Source organism: Rattus rattus, chromosome 8, assembly GCF_011064425.1.
Source record: "Rattus rattus isolate New Zealand chromosome 8, Rrattus_CSIRO_v1, whole genome shotgun sequence".
NCBI classification, from domain to species: domain Eukaryota; kingdom Metazoa; phylum Chordata; class Mammalia; order Rodentia; family Muridae; genus Rattus; species Rattus rattus.
Genome location: NC_046161.1, coordinates 57,770,579 through 57,787,808, shown reverse-complemented (window position 1 = coordinate 57,787,808; position 17,230 = coordinate 57,770,579). Strand labels below are relative to the sequence as shown.

The 17,230-nt window shown below is 42.3% G+C and overlaps 1 protein-coding gene across 2 annotated transcripts in view; it reads left to right on the top strand.

Annotated features, from left to right (window-relative positions):
- The window catches only part of Iqch (IQ motif containing H), a 182,144-nt gene that overhangs the window by 108,976 nt on the left and 55,938 nt on the right, over positions 1 to 17,230 (top strand). For both annotated transcript variants that reach the window (XM_032909380.1, XM_032909381.1), the window contains 2 exons: positions 2,092 to 2,283; positions 15,210 to 15,330. In XM_032909380.1, coding sequence (XP_032765271.1) covers positions 2,092 to 2,283; positions 15,210 to 15,330 — 313 coding nt within the window. The remainder of the gene's footprint in view (positions 1 to 2,091; positions 2,284 to 15,209; positions 15,331 to 17,230) is intronic.

The following is a 17,230-nucleotide window of genomic DNA, read 5'->3' as shown; positions in this document are numbered from 1 at the left end:
CACAGCAATATAAGATTAATAGAAATAGCATCTCAGCTAACTGGAGAAGGAAAGAGTGAAACCCTGGAAGACACATTAGGAACTTCCTTTGGCTGTGTTCATAGCCATACAGTATGTAGACAAGAGCATTGTCATTTAAACATCCAAATTATTGATAAATACTACTTGGTAATTAGAGAGTTTATACAATTTATTTTCACCTTTATTAAATAACCCATAGCTGAACGAGTTTTGGGGGACCCCAACTGTGGCTACTTTGATCTCTTCCACATTGTCACGTCATGTAGCATCCTCAAAATCCTTCGCCAAATAGGCATAATTCAGGGTAAAACATTGTGCATTTAAATAAAAACCATTTTAATTTTGCAGTTTTATACCTCAGCAGAACCATAAATCTTCTCTTTGGTTAAAAGTAAGAATCCATTCGGTAGTCCAAGAATAGATGTGCAGCACAGTTTTATGTCAACTTGACACAACCTATACTCATCCGAGAGGAGGGAACTCAACTGAGAAAATGTCTTCATAAGATCTGGCTGTAGGCAAGACTGTAGGGCATTTTCTTAATTAGTGATTGATGTGGGAGGGCCCAGCCCATTGTGGATGGTGCCATTCCTGGGGCTGGTGGTCCTGGGTTCTATAAGAAGGCTGGCTGAGCAAGCCAACAGAAGCAAACCAGTAAGCAGCACCTCTCCTATGGCCTCTACATCAGCTCCTGTCTCTGGCTGGGTTCCTGTCCTGGCTTCTTCAGTGCTGGGCAGTGAGGCGGAAGTGGAAACTGAATAGACCCTTTCTTCCCCGAGTTGTTTTGGTGATGGTGCTTCATCGCAGCAATGAGAACGTTACCTATGACAATGGAGAACAGGACTCTTACTGTCAAGTATAGGATGTGACAGCCAAGAGTAGCATGGGTAGTCACAGGAGACACATGCTTAGTGTTGCTTTTGCCTTCTGGGAATTTTAGACAACAAAGCTGTTTTGTGGTCTAAGAGGCTGTTTTTCTTCAAAGCTATAATAGGATGCTCTTCTATAGGATGAAGTAGTCTTGCCTTTTGTCTGACTCAAATACAACACAAATGACTTACTGACGGGAACACAAGTTGTTCCTCTGGCTCCTCCTCTACCTCTTTCTGTACTTCACCCTTCCCTAGCTGTCTGTAGGCTTGGATACGCAGCTCATGGACTGCAAATCAGTGTAAGGCCTGGGGTTACAGCAATCCAAGAGAAGTGCTGCTCTGCCACTCAGTACTGTATAATGAAGGACAGTCAAATTACTCAGCCTCTTGTGTATTGAGTGCAGTCACTGATGGCACCATCATCGTAGGTTATTATATTAAGTGGGAAACTCACGTATAGGATACACGAGCCACGGGCTGGGTCCTGTTGAGTGTTCAGTAATGTTAGTTAGTGTTCTTACTATTATTTTGGAATCAAAGCCTGGATTTCTATCCCTTAAATGTTTATCTCTTTAAGCCCAGTTATTCAGAGAGTATTGCTTTATATCAAACTCAGGGCAGGCGACATTCCACGGGGGCTGTTTCTGCAAGTGTCTTTATCTCAGTCATCTGTCTCCCTCTATAATCCATTTGTTCATGTCACTAATACCATCAAGTTGACCAAATGGCCAACAAGTGTATGTTAGTGAGGACAATGTCTTATACATTGCAGTATTTATTTTAGATTACTGTATTCAAAAGCTCAATGAAGTTTTCAGGACAATATTTTTTATTGTCTCGAAATTATAAAAAAATCATTTGAAGAATCAGTAAAACACCTAAGTTGCTATGAAAGAAAGGAGATAATACTAGGATTCAATTACAGATATTTAAGAGTTTTCCTTTTGCCTTCATAAGTCAATATGATGATAATAGTTTCAGTTTCTCACAAATATGATTGCATTTTAAAAATGGCTTTTATCCCGTTGGCTAGTGATTTCTTTATATCATCCATCACTTAAAACTTCTTGAATTTGTACTGATGAGTCAAAGGGAACCTAATGAACAGACTATGTAAAGGCACTCAAAGCACCACAAGCAAGTTGCTATAACAGAATGGAAGCGTGGCTTATTAATTTTGCTGTACCTTTGCCCCCAGCTGATAGAACAATTGAGTCAGTTGGTGACTGATAACCTGGGAATCCGACGCTGGGTCTTTAAAATGAACATGGAATTTGGAGGAAATGGGACAGCATTTTGCGACATCCCTTCCCATCTACGGTGCTACAAATGGGTGGTGAAGGAGAGTAACAGATTCGGCCCTGAGGACTGGAAGAAGAAGTGGGCACAAGTGAGTGTTCAGTGCTGTGGACAATTAAGGTCCTTTCTCCCCAAGTCAGCTTTGCTCTCTATCAAGACAGCCTTTCCTGGGCCTCAGCACAAATGTAAGCATGAAGGGACTTATTGGGTTATTTAAATGTCCAGTTTTGGGGCCCAGAAAGTCTTTTCCCCCACACCTTCAAAATGATTATAATAGCTAAGAAATGAATAACACACCATAGTCAGGGAGCACTGGAATATGAGCACTGAGCACACCCCGTGCTTGTATCAGCTGTGGGGACTAAGCTAGCTGTGTTTTATTATGAGAGTTCTACTAGCAAATAGTGCTCACTGGAAGCTAATATATGATAGCATTCTGTTAGGAGCCATGTTTTTGAAGATATTCCAAAGAAATATGTAACTAGCAGCCCCTGTGAGATGCTGAGAGAAGAATAGACCGCAGAAGAAACCTGCCAGCACAGCTGACTAGTACGCTTAGTGTCTCCAGCTCTGCAGGAGGTGTGTGAACCTTTCCACGTATGTGGGGGAGATGAATTACGCCGCCTCAGAATGTTCCAATTTTACTTCATTGCTGTATGTGGTTTAGTGTTTAACCTGACCTCTAAACACTGTCCCACACTGTATCCTTATACCTAGCTTCTCTCTATTGCATGACCCTGTTTTGGGTGAACTACTAGAAAAAAAAAAAAAAAGATTGAAAGACAAACTCCTTAAGTGGTTTCTTCCCTCCCAGCATGCATCGTGGTGGACTGTGCAGTGATTTGCATCTGCTTTGTGCATCCCACTACAGAAGTCTATGAATCAAGACACAAGTGATAGAAAGGAAGGGCACACTGGCGGGAACCACATTACTCCTGGGCAAGCGAGATGATGAATACCTCTCGAGACCAGTCAGGAAGGAGAGTTCCCTTTGATAAATGGGTCAGTCCTCCCCATGATCTATTCTGGGCTTTCCTTTCCCTCCAACAGTGAATGGACTAAACGCAGTGCCTGTCATGGCTAGCTCTTTACATATTATTTAAAGAACACCAAAGTGAATTACTCTTCTAGAAAAAAATAAAGCAAGGAAAATGTATTTAATTTTGAGGCCCATAGAGGTTTCTGTTATATTTGCTTTGAACAGGATTTTGTCCTTTTGAGGCAAAGCTATTGTGTTTAAACCATGAAAAAGTCTAGCACTTTCATTTAAAGAATTGAAACACTGTGTGTACAGTGTTTTCTTGCCTCAGCATTTCAAACCAATAATTTTTAAAAAAATTATCATGACAGACTACGATAAATGTAAAATGTTTGATTTTGAGTTTTAAAAACATTTACAGTACTGACAGTTGGTTGAATTGTGGTTAGAAACCTCTGTGCAGATTATTTAATTTCAATTATTTTAAACTATGCCATTTTAAATTGTTACCAAATACATTTAGCACTGTTGTTAATGTTATTAAATTTGAAACTCTTAAATAATTAATGATCTCTTTAAATCATCTTTAAAAACTTAACAGGGAAAAATAATTATTCAGAAATCCTGTTATAATGTATAGCTCATGCTTGGCTGTGATGTGTGAGATGAAAATCAAAACAAGGCACGTGTGTGCCCGCTCCCCTCTTGTGGGGCTTAAGACCAGCTCAAGTCTTCAAAGGGAAACCTCCTCTGAGTGGAGGTGTACTGAGGGCACTTATGGAGACGTCAGGTGGAACGCACCTTTGTTCCAGAAGGCCATTGTGATGGTGTGCATTTAGACATCAAAGCATTACTTTATGAGCACACGCGTGTTTTAATGTCCTATTACAGTCTGTAGGCCTGTTCCTTTTGATAATGAAGATGTTGTGTCACCAAGTCTAGCCTGGGACATACAAAACATATGCTGGCAGGTTATTAAAAATTTCAGCTTCTTGATGAAAGACTATCCTGCAGGCTAAGAGTCCAGAGAAAGACTCCATTCTGAGAGAATTATTAGAAATGAGAATATGACTGTAAGCACTGAATTATGTTAATACTTACAAATGGCATCATTTGCATAGCAGTTTGTGACAGGATGCTGTGAATTCTCTTATTGGTGCACTGTAGACAACAGATGAAAGCAGGGCTGTGTATGGGGCGGGCGCCACTGTGGAGTCTTATGCAGACACTAGTCTTAGAGGTAGGCTCAGACATGGAACACAAAGATCACCTCTCCTTCCTCTTTTTCTAATTTTCAACTGAGCTTTGGCTGGTTGCAGTTAAGACCTGAAACAAAGTCACGTGCGTTATCAGATGCTAAAAAGCCTAGTCACCTTTGAAAGCTCAGTATGGATACATAGGCACATTTCAAAAAGCAGAAAGACTACACTGAAACAAAGCACACATTTTCACTTTTCCCTGGAGGCTGGTAACAAGCCTCTGCTTGTCATCCTATTGTCTAGTGAAGTCAGCTCCACTCGCTTCACTGGGTCCCAGCTGAGTGCACACTGCTTGCTAAGGTTTGTGAATCCACTTGCACAAATGCTAGATTCCTTGTTTCTGAGTCGAAGCATTTGTTTCAGTTAGTAGGGACGAAGACTTCACACACACACCTGTAGGAGAGAAGCCTTCCTGACAAATGCTGGTGCCACAGTCTGCTCTCTGTGCTCAGTCTTTCTCGTGGCTGCTTTCTACTTTGTAATAGGGTAAATTTGTCGTCTCTCACACTAATTTGTCTTACTGTGTTAGAATGTTAGACATTTGGTATTCATTTAAGCATCACCCAAATGGGAAGATCTGAATCCAGGGCTCCCAAACCTAGAAAGGCAGAATAAACCATACTTATCCCTAAAGAACTAGGCCAGTAAACAAACACACTGTTACAGAGGAGGAGCAGCCACCACAGTGTGCTCAGAACAATTCCCCTGGGAGTGGAAGTCTTGTAAACAGTGATGGGACCACTCTCGGTGACTGACCGAGGTGCCTCCTGGAGGATGTGGTACAGCTTTATTAGGTGAGCTCAAAGAGGTCTTGGCTCATCACCACAGAATGTTTAGAAAAGTTAAAAGATAATACAATAATAATATATTAAAGAGATGTCTATCCCAGTAAGTGTAAGTCACTTTTACTATTGCCTTCATTCTCTGAATTAATTCTCAAATGTGTGTTGTCTCTCATTGTGAATATGCTAAGTAAAGATAAGATCTTAGCCATTTCCCCATTTATTCATCTTCATCACAATTAATGACTGCATGTTACCCCTTTATTAATTAATTCTAACATGCTAAAACACACACCTGTGTGAAAACTTAAGCTCTTCCCCAGTTTTGTTTTGTTCTTGTATTTGTAAATTGTGGATCAGAGAAATGTCCACGTAGTATATGCCTTTAAAACAAAGACAAGAAAAAAATCTGCCTTTTTCTCTAGGCTAAAAGCCCCACTAGTAGAATGCAATAGTAGTAGGAGCAATAGTGCTCCGGCTGTTGCTGTACGTGCTATATTGATAAGAAGATGCTAGTGGCTTCCAGCTTCCTTAAGCTCCCAGAGAAGCTCCCCTCTTAGGCCCTGGCTTTGTGGTCCATGCCATGTGCTGCTGCTCTGGCAGATTTTCTACTTTCCACAGACTTTCTCAAAGCACAGATGTCCCTGGACCACACTGACTACTGTCGAGTGCTTCCCTTTCCTACAAGGCAGTGAATTGGGAGGCGAGGAGAGCTGTCAGTGTGCACACCTCAGCTGTAGAAGGCAGTAACCTGCTCAGGAATCCCTAGAAAACCCAGATGCCTCACCACATGCATTCCTGGGAACGTGCATAGTTGGCAACAGAGAATTCTATATATTACCTTTTGCCTAGTCACGGGGAGATACGTTTTGGTGCCTTTCTGTCACAGTCATTTGAGTCCACCTATAAATTATCACATACCGAGTAGCCTACCTTCACATCAGATGTAGCACCAAAACCAAGATAAGCAATTCAACTTATTTTTCTCTTACACAAGCCACCAAAAATTGTATTTGTTTTTGTCTTACTTATTTCTAGACATAATTCAGGTTTATGTGGTAAGCCTTTTTAAGCAGAACAAGAATTAAAATGGGTCAGTCTGAGGCTTCACAAGGTCCCACTGCTCTGTGTCTCTTAGAGCTTCCTGGGAAACTTCATGGTGATAACCAAATCACCATGGTTCTCTAAGTTGCCAGTTCTTAAAAGTATCCTGTGAATTGGCCAGCAATGTTCTTAGCATGTGACAGTTTAAGATATTGCTTTTTATTATGAATATTAATTAAAGTTACATTATGAGAAGATATAAGCAACAGTGAGCAAACAAATACACATTACCTGCTGTTTGGCAGCTCAGAAGGTCTTGTAGCCTTCAAGACTACTGCAGTATGCATCAATTATCATTATACAAGATGCTGTCAAAAACTCAGAATAACGATCCAATTGTCCCTGTGCTATGATTTTGCTAATTAATATCTTTAAAATAATAACCCTAGATAGCATCATGGCCTCTTACCATTTGAGAATAGAAAACAATGTGTTTATTAGAGCTTTCTCCATGTTGAATAAAAAGGCTTGATAAAGTAGAGATTATTCTGACCAAAACATTGAGTCTGGATGCTTCTGGTTCCGGTTGACATATTTTCTAATTAGTATAGCAGCATGTCACCAAGATCACTGGAAAGTCTTAATCATGTACATAATTTTTCTTAGCTCTGAGAATGACTTAGAATGTTTTCTTCCAGTTCAGTGGTTATTTTCATGGTGCTGCCAGGGTTGAGTTTGAGGTGCTTTTCTGTGCCTGAGGATGATGACAGGAGAAGGAAAATTGCCTCCCCAGTTAAATGAAAGCCTGGGCACCCCTTCCGAGGACCTATAATAATCAGCTATACAAGCTGTTGGCTTGTGTGTCCTATTGATTTAATATGCTTCTAATCAGTACATAAAGCTATGGGCCTGCAGTGTTAATTTTTCATATGCTTACAAAGTACCCTTTGATTTTCTGTCACACGTTAATTACAGCGTTTTGCCATTAAATAGGAAGCTTTGTGTAAACTAATTACTAGGTAATCATTGTCTACTGCAAGCGTGCTGTTTGTACCTTTTATTTTATTCTAAAAATGCACAGATCTCACAGTCTGGAAACACTCTACCTTCCAGCCATTAGCTCTCACTAATTCATAGCATTATTGTGGAGAGTGGAGGAGTTGTAATTGTTGTGGTATCAGAGCTGTTAATTACCGGAGTAAACAGTTGAAATGGTGCCAAGGTCTATTGTACAAGGCAGAGAAAAGGAGGTTTAAATGTTACTCCCACCATCTGGGGACTGGAGGAGAGGCAAATGCTTGAAAACAGCGGAGAGGCGCCGCCGCCGCTTCAGCTCCAGGGTTGGCGGCCATATGGATCCAGAAAAATTTGAATCAATTGAATTTAACTGCCAGTTTTTCACAATAACTGCATGGAAGGAAGGAATAAAGCAGAAGATAAGAGGAACGAGAATTGGTTAGTGTTTTCACATCCAGGAAGGTCCCGCTGGAGTCCTTTCGGAAATGTCTGCTCTGCTGAAGATCACAGAGCAGGCTTAGGCTTTTGGAGTGGATTCAAAGTGAGCTTTACTCTCTAACAGCCACAGCGCCATGTGGTCATCTGTCCTTGGTGCCCCTTGGTGAACCAGGGGTGCCCTTGAGCAGTCTAGGACTCGCTGTAACTGAGCCACACTCAAGACAAACCCTCGCTGTGGGACTCGCTGGTCTAGTCCTGTGCGTGGTCTGTGGAAAGAAAACAATCAATTTGCAATGCTGCTACATCGTCCCGACTCTATGTGTCCGATGTGTGGAAACATTAGAAAAGGCCCCTCTCTTCTCTTGATGGAGAAACAGTGCTGCTTGCCCATCCCTGTGTACAGAATAAAATATAAAACTCTCTTGATAATCTCTCAGTTTCATTCCTGGAACTTAGTCTTCCCCATGACTTGAACGAGAATCAAGTCCAAAGGGAACGTGTGTTTTCTTTTGTCTTCAGTCTGCAATTAGAGAGCATCCATCATCGTCCAGGTCCTCCTAACCAGGTATTTCTCTGCATGTCCCATTTCTCTCCATGGACAGGAAGAAACCTATTTCCAGTAGCATACTACTAGATTATGGCTACTTCTACTTACGGTTGATTTAAACAGCGCATGATTTCCACTTTAACACACTGTATAATCTTTAAAACAGTCATGTATTTACTGGCTGTCATTCTTACACTCAGCATAATTTCCTTGAAAACAGTTTTCCAATGGTAGGAATCTTTGTCTCTCCCCCGCCATTTGCTGCAGTAACTACTTTTCAGTCCCACTCCCCAAGCATGAATGTCTTCTCTTTTTAAGCCACGCTGGATTACTGTATTTATTTCTAATCGTTCCTTCAGCAGATGTTGAAGTAATTTGGGGTGTAATGTAAGCAACTCTTTTAAGGAGAGAAATCACAGATAGACCAGGAAGCGGGGGCAGCGTTTGTCAGGCTTGTATGAGTTTTCCCCTCCTTTTGTGTATGTGCAAAGTTCAATTAAGAATTTCTAGAAGCACTTAATCTTTATCTATTGAAACCTCCCAGCATGCAGTGCGACAGGGCGACAGGACAAGCCTAGAGAAAAAGAAAGGAAGGAAGGAAGGAAGGAAGGAAAGAAGGAAGGAAGGAAGGAAGGAAGGAGCTCCACCCCCTGTGGTGAGGGAAAGAGAAACAGCAGTCAGCCTTGCAAAGTGGGGAGGGAGTGAACGTCTTGGCGGCTGTGGTTGCAGTGAAGCAGTCGTGCTGTGCTTTGGAATGGAAGTAAACATATGTGCCTCAGTTGGACAAAATGCTTCTCAAGTCGAATCAACTGCTAGGCCTGCGTGTTGGTGCAAGGTAGAGGCCTAGATAATGAGGGACAGACTCCTCAAGAAGCAGTGAGTGGATAATGCTACATAAGTATGGAATTATATACCGCGTTTTCAACATTCTGTTTAATGAGAGCCGCCACTGCAGCGAATCACTTGCCACACACCCGAAATGGGCCATTAGCTATCAAGGGAAAATTGTCTTTGCCGCTTTTAGCAGATGGAGCAAATATTTTACAAAGCAATTTTACATACCAAAAACATTTGTGTGCTTTGGTAAAGCTGGCTGTTTTACATTATGTTACCTTCTACTGCAGCATAATTTTCCATCTCATCGAAGACAAACTTGGCATTTTTGATTTTTAAATTCTCCATTAACAATTAAATACAGAGTAGTAAAGCTGCCCTTAAACTTTAAGTAGGTATGGGAAGTAGTTTCCGACTTGTTGGAGACACTTTCACTTTTTTCTTCATCCTTTCAACATATTTTTGCACCCTAAACAGGGACTGTTCCTAGTGATCTTGGTGGGAAGGAGTGAGGGCCACTTCATGAAAGTAATCACCATGCAGAGTGATCAGAGCATCTGCGGGCTTACACCTTCCGCTGAGGATTGTGAGGGCGCGCTTTGGCCCGCCCTTTGTTATATCCATTTAAAATGTTTAAGCTTCAAGTAACAGAACCTCAACTTAAATGGCTTTTCCTGTAAAGAGAAACTGGCTCCAGATGGTGGCTCAGTAATGTCACTAAGGAGCCACAGTTTTCCATCTCTTTTTTGAACTATGTGTAAGCCTGCTTCCTTCCTAAGGCTGGCTGTTTTCTGCATTGCAAGATGGCTGCCAGTAGCTTCCAGGATTTGTTCTTGGTTCAGGCAATAGAAAAAGAGAACATCTCATCAGGTAGCAACTCAGAAGAGTGCACACTTTCTTTCCAGAGGCCCTAGTAGGTGTTTCCGAGAAAGTGACTGGGTCACATCCCTGAACTGCACCAACAAGAAGGTGAGGGTGGAATTCCCCCCATCAATCTTCCATAGCAAGGGACAGAGAAGAACCATTTTGAAAGGAAGTGATAGTACCATAATCTGAAAGAGGGAGCACACAACAACAGGTATCTGTTCTACCATTTTTCCATCTAATACGACCAGAGTGTTAGACTCCCTGATGGCAGTTACAGGCACAGATCCCTCTCTACTACAGCGCACTGGTAGCAACTGGGTTTAACCCCAAGTTCTGCTACTTCCTAGCTGTATGGCATGAAGTAGAGCTTCTCCAGACGGCGGCTGTACGATGGATAATGTAGGACACCCCGCACATGGCTATAGCATGGTAACTTTCAGTGAGTGAATGCTATTATCTTACCTTTAAAGTAAGCGTAGCAGTTTTATAAAAACAGTGGGGTGCTGTTTCTGTCCACCTCTGGGTCACCAGCCAGTTCCAATGCTATCACTGTTCTTGCCACATCCCACGTCTCTGTCTGAACAAGGCAGGGACATAGCTCCTGCAGCCTTGCTGTGCACTCAGCTGTTACACGAGGCATTTGTCCTAAGCAGTCCACAGTCCCCTTAAACTACGGTCTTAGTGGTAATCCTAGTTTATCAGGTCTCCATCCTCCCTCTGACTGTCCGGGCCTCCTTTCAGAATTATCAGAAATGCCTATGAAGCAGAACTATCTAGGCAGATCTGTGATGGTGCCTTACACCCTGTCTTAATCCAAAGATTAAGATATGCTTCTTTGGTTTTCTCTTGAACATTATCAAGCAATATCTGATTAATGAAGAACTTATTTTACTTAATGTAAAGTACTAGCAGTTCAGCCAAGAAACTACAAAAATGAAATACAAGTTTTGGTAAGACCAGTACTCTAATTTGTATCCTTCTTTCTTCCCCTTACACACACACACCACACACACACACACACACACACACACACACACACACACACACAGAGAGAGAGAGAGAGAGAGAGAGAGAGAGAGAGAGAGAGAGAGAGAGAGAGACCACTAGAAATTTTCTTGGGTGGGAAAATTAACTCTCTACAGTTGTAAGTATCTTTGGCCATTGAGGGCAGTATTAAGGTACGTTGGTGGCTCCCCTCAGATACCTTGCATTTCTCTCATTCAACATATCTGTTCCTTCAAATTCACATTTCCTTGACAGAAACAGAGAAAGCCAAGAAATAAGATGCATGCATCAGAGAAGAGAGTCTCTAGTTCATGTCAGTTAGACCAGCAGAAGTCAAACGCCTTCTGAGGATGCCTTAGACATTCCCAGATCATCACTATTACTGAGAGCTTGGAGAGACAGTTCTGGGTGCTGAACGATAAATGAGCAAGTCAGTCTATGCAATGACAAAGATGGGCTGAGGAGTAAGAAATGCCCTCTAGCCATGAGCTCTAGAGGGCATTCCTAGAGCCAGTCCCATCCTGAAATTTTTAAAAAATGAAGTGTAATTTTCTATCATTTATGATTCACAAGGAATATATCTTCCCTCCCACACCTCAGAGCAACTGGCCCTAAGTGACCTGCGCAGTGTAGATGACAGGCTCTGGGAAATCCTGAATTGGTCACCATTACCTTGTCATTACTCCCTAATTCTACACTGTAAGTTTGTAAACATATACTTCTGTTCCTGGCTTAGGATAACAGAAAGACAGACATGTGATAGACATATATGTGTTGTGCACACCCTCCCTTACTTGAATGTGTGAACTGCAGCTCCCAATTGATCACCATCATTGTTATAGTTTTTATTTTGTAGAAGCGAGGGAACAAGTCTCTCTTCATCGGCACTAAGCTGGAGGTGGTAAGGTATTTATTTAAGACTTATGCAGCCCTTTAGAAATAGATAGTTAATATTACTCTCAGACCTCTATTATTACTTAGAAAGCTAATCATGTTTTCAAGCTGCCTCTAAGTGCCCCAGCATCCCCCGCTGAATGCCACCCTGCAAGTGCCTTCCTTCAGTCCTGTAGTTCTCATGATGCGACACAAAGCTTCCTTCAGGTCCCTGTAGAAAGGTTTCCTTCTGGATATCTACCTTCTTGCTGTGGTTTTGTGCAGAGTGCAAATGCTAGACATTGTGGCAGAATGGCTCCCTTTGTAAGCAGAAGGTGCAGTGGCAGCCTGGCACCATGTCCAGAAGCCTTGTAAGTTAATTACTGACCCTCATGTAATATGTTGCAACTGACGTGACACTCCATATATTTCACCTCATTTATCTTTCTGAAGCCTTTAGAGGCTGGGAATTCTGTAAAATATACCCAAGTAGAATTGGTGATTCTAAGGTAGCTGGCCCTTCAGGTGATTTCTTGGCAATATGGAGGGAATCTACCTAGAATTCCCATCTTCTGTTATTCTGTAACTTCAGCTATTCAAGACCATCTCCTTAGTTCACTGCTGTCATAATTCACTGTGCAAACATGAAGCATTCTTCTCCTGGGCATGGGAAGTTTGGTCTCAAAGCTAATGTCTTTGTTACTTAGGAGCTAGAGGATATGCAGGGTGGTGGGGGAAGACACCTGTCTACAGCAGGGGGAGGAGGCTTCTGGGAAGAAGAAAGAATAAGGAGAAGTGAGCTAGGGAGGATGACAAAGGAAGTCTGAGGGAGGCAAGACTACAGTAGTAGAGGCCAGGCATATCACAGAGGCTGTTGTTCGTGTGTTTGTTTTGTAGGTTAGCATACAAAGTAACGAGCTTCCTCATGTCAAGCGTATACCTGTGTGTCATACTCATGCACAGTCTTGTAGAGTGTCCCGCTGAAGAGCTGGCACCTGGTTCTCAAGCTGATGGAGTTTCTAAATTAAGCTACAAGGCTTTCCTTTGTTCCTTCACTGTTTCCTTTGCAAAATAGCCCTGTGGTGCATAATCGTTTTCCTCGAGTACAGTTACTTAAATGAATATACAGGATGGAATGGAGCAGACAGTTCCCTTCAAAAGGAAGGGACTGAACAGAAAGAAGTCTCCACTTTCCCGAGAGGGGTTTGGGTTATGGGATTCTTTTCTCTGGCATTCAGTTTTCCAGAAAAAGGCAGAATCTAAAGTTAGGCTTCACTGCCCTCCATTTAGAGACAGTCTTCCTCCATGGAGCAGAAGTGAACTAAAACAATGTGAGACTAGAGAAAGGGCACTATTCAGAGAGCAGAGGGGCTCCTCATGCTGTGGCTGCTCACTCATGATTTCCACACGAAGCTTCAACACCGCCAGGATATTTACAGTAACAATGGGAGAAAACATGCAGAGTGTCCAGGGTATGGATGGGCTGGGCCAATACCCATTGCTTTGACAGTCTCCTTGTTTCACATGGCAAGGCAGAGGTCTACTGCATGAGCAGGAGAGAAGCCAGAGCTTCTCTAGCCCTTTCTAGCAAGACTCTGAACCTTGTGCTGGCAAATCACTCTGGGATAGGCCAGCGCACTCTGCTTCTTAGTGCATTTTTGTTTTGTATTATTAATCAATTTACTGAGGCTGACTAAGACACTTAACCCACAAGAGTTTCTGGGTAGTTATGAAATAATTCAGATTATTTGGACTTGTCTATCATATACTCTAAGATTACTGCCTTTTTTTCTGGATTTTCAGTGGGCATTCAACCAGAATCAACTAGATGTTTCAAGGAGTTGGAAGATGGCAGAGGATAGAGGACAACTGCTTTATAATGTTAGGAAAATTGGGGAAAGGAGTGTGCAGATGATTTCTAGGATTCCTATCAGCCCCACCCCTAGGGCTGATTCTTACCAATGACTCAGTATTCACTCTGAAGTTCATAGTTTGACTGGGACCCCAAAGCAAGCTAGAGCTCTGCTTGTCCCTGCTCTGCATCAGGACATGGATACTCACCACCAAAGTGCTTGAATGCAGTGCCCTGCCCTGCGCCTGGCAGAAATAACGTCTCAACTGTGGCTTCTATTTGAAAAGTTTAGTGAGTCTTAAGAGCATTATAACAGGATAGAAAACAAATTGTCACAGCAAGCCATACCTTTTATATAAAAAGATTGACTTCCTATTGACGAGAGCTTCCTACTGGTTTTTACTCTGTTATCTCTGGATCATATCAACAATGATAGAGGTAGGGACCCATATAGCTAGACAGGTGACTGAAGTGGGAATTCCTGGTTTCTTTGGAGACTTGGTTGTGTCGTGTGATGCTTTTCTGGAAGCTGTCTGGTGAAAGGGCATGTGATGTTTTTGCTGGAGCAGATGCTTACGAGGACACACAATGCTTAGAAAGGGTATACGTATAACCCAACAGACAGTGGATGATATTCTGTCATTGGCTCACCTTGTGGTCTTCATTGGCCTTCACTGACTCTGGTCTTCCCTGATAACATTATCCATTGGTTCACCTTGCTTCCTTCCTTGATACTCACTTGTCATAACTTAGTGGAGAGAAATGCACCAAGGAATCCATGCTGACCGGCAAAGCCTCTCAGTTTCCTCGGGATCAGGCTGCTGCTACTGATTCAAATGGACTGGACTTCTGACAATGAAGATTGGAATCACCTCAAAGAACTACTTCTAAAGAGATCCATGTCCCTCTTATCCTATTAGCCATCTTCCTCCTCTACCTTCGATCCCTGAACTATCAGGGAGGTTGAAGCATTTCAGGACCTTATTAAAGTGGGTCTTTGAAAAATCTAAGCCTCCATGAGACACTGTGGTCTGCAGCATTTCAGGTTGCACAAGGCTGACTTTAGAACTCGTCCCGCCACTTCACATCCCACCTTCACAGTTTCAGTCGAGAGTTTGGGCTTTCTTGTCAAAGCTGTTGGAGCCAGCTGTCCGTCAGCACAGTGGGCACGGACGAAAGAGATGGCAGCGTCAAAGAAAGACTGAAGTCCACAGAGTGCAGAGGACACTGCAGGTCAGGCTGTGGTAGGTCTGAAGCCTGGGTTCCCGGTGACCATCACAAGGTGCCTTTTGGAGACAATATGCACAATTAGTATTAATTTGGGGATGGGGAATCACTTGGAAATATGAAAAGTGAAATGTCTAGAAAAAAAAGAACAATTTCAAAATGGCTTTCTGGCTCTGGGTAAACAGTAACCACATTTTTTTTGCCTGTTGGAGGCCTGGTTTTTAATCACTCCACAAGCAGTTTTCATTTCTGTAGTAAAATTGCTTGTGGTTCTATTTAATTTGTTTCTGCAGGAGTCAGCTCTGATGAAGATCTCCGAGGAGCTGGCGGGCGTTTTAGCACAGCACGTACAGCTAGTCAATGAGAAACAGTTCCCGACATGGAGAAAATTCCTCCACATGTTTCTCACTCAAGGTAAATAAGACTGTAAAGTTCCTATGGAGGATCAGTGTGCACAAGCTTAGTTAGGTTCTAGTTCTGGGTCAAGCCAGGGCCAACTCAAATACTCTAAATCACCATTGTTGGTGTAGAAAATGCTTCTACTGCTGACTTTGTTCTTTTTAAGCACTGACTAAATATTTACCTTGTAGCAAGCCTCTTAAGTAAACAGAAAGTGAGGGTACCAAGCATGCCATGCAGAAGTCAGGATCGGGGCATTTCCCATACCCAGACTTGTCTTGAACAGAGAGAGGCCTTCCATCTGAACTACATCAGTGACCTCGAACAGTCCTCAGAGATCCAATATCCTTGTATATGGTTGTTAGGAAAATTCAAGAAAATAAATGGGAAAGTTTCTATCACAGACCGATGACAAAAGGCCTTTACTAAATCCAGTCTTCTCCCGTGTTCTAGGAGAGCAGAATGGCATAGCTCAGAAAGGTAGCATTTCCAAGCAGATTCCTCTACATTTTAGGAATAAAAGTGAACTCCATTGTTTTCACCTTTCTCCTCCTTCCTCAGGCTCATTTCTAATGGCCTTGGGAGGTCAGTGATAGGTGAGGAGATGAACACAACAAATAAAGCGTATCTGCAGTCCCAGAGGCCTCTGGGGTGCCACATAAGGATACATCTAGGCAAAGGCTTTCCTTCACCAGGAGGTTGCAGCAGAAAGCACACATTGCTTCACACTGCTTATCACATCTACTTGCTGCTGTCAAGTGATGATGATAGTACATTAACTTTGATATATAATGGTAAACTGATAGTGCTATCCTCTAATAACAGCAACACAATAATAGCACAGCAGTGGGATACTGAGCGCACAGTAGGTGTTATATGCCAACATCATCCTAAGCAGATACTCAATAACTTATTCATCCTCTTATCATTATCATGGGTGGTTACCACTATAACCCTACTAAACCACAGGGAACCTAAGGAACAAAAGATTAGATCACCCCAAATAATCTACTGAGACATAGAAGGTCCTGTAAAGGCTATCCCTGTTTCTGTAGGAGTCTTGGCCAAAGCCAGTGACTCGGCTCAACAGTATGACTCAGCCCTTCGTGTGACAGGGGTTTGTCAGAAAGGCCTATTGCCTGGTGAATGCATCGGCCGGGAAGAGTGTGGCAGATGCCATATTAGTGAAATATTCATTTCTGACTCAAACCAACATGGTACCTCAAGTGATCTTGCAAATCACAAAGGATTCTGATGAATTATCCTAAGTTACAGGCAAAAGCCACCAAGTTAACTGAACCATAGAGACTCACTAGATTGCTTGTTTCTGTTTGGTTGCGTTCCTCTTATTAAATCCCAACGACTGGCATTCAGTTGCCATACACCATAACAGACCTCATTTGAAGAACATCTTGAACAAACCCAACAAAGTAAAGGTTGGATATGAACCCCTCAAAAAATCATTTTCCTTTTGAAATTTAACATATATTAGGACTACCCTTACCAAACTCACAGATGTTGGACAAAAGTGTCTCTTATATGACTGCCTTTGAGAACTGCTAAAATCTCAGAATTTAAGTGTATATGCTATTGTTTCAAGTATGGTTTGTAAAGATGAGCAGAAATCACTGCCCACCTATTACTTAGGTAGAGCAGCAAGTCCTGGTGCTTGTTCACTTTCTCTGTGTGTGCATGTATGTTGGGGGTACCTGTGCATGCCATGCATGTGGAAGCCAGAGATGATGCTGAGTGCTTCCTGGATTGCTTTCCAACTTTGTGTGTGTGTGTGTGTGTGTGTGTGTGTGTGTGTGTGTGTGTGTGTGTGAGAGAGAGAGAGAGAGAGAGAGAGAGAAGAGAGAGAGAGAGAGAGAGTGTGTCTCATAAAATTTAGGACTTGCTGACTCAGCTGCATTAG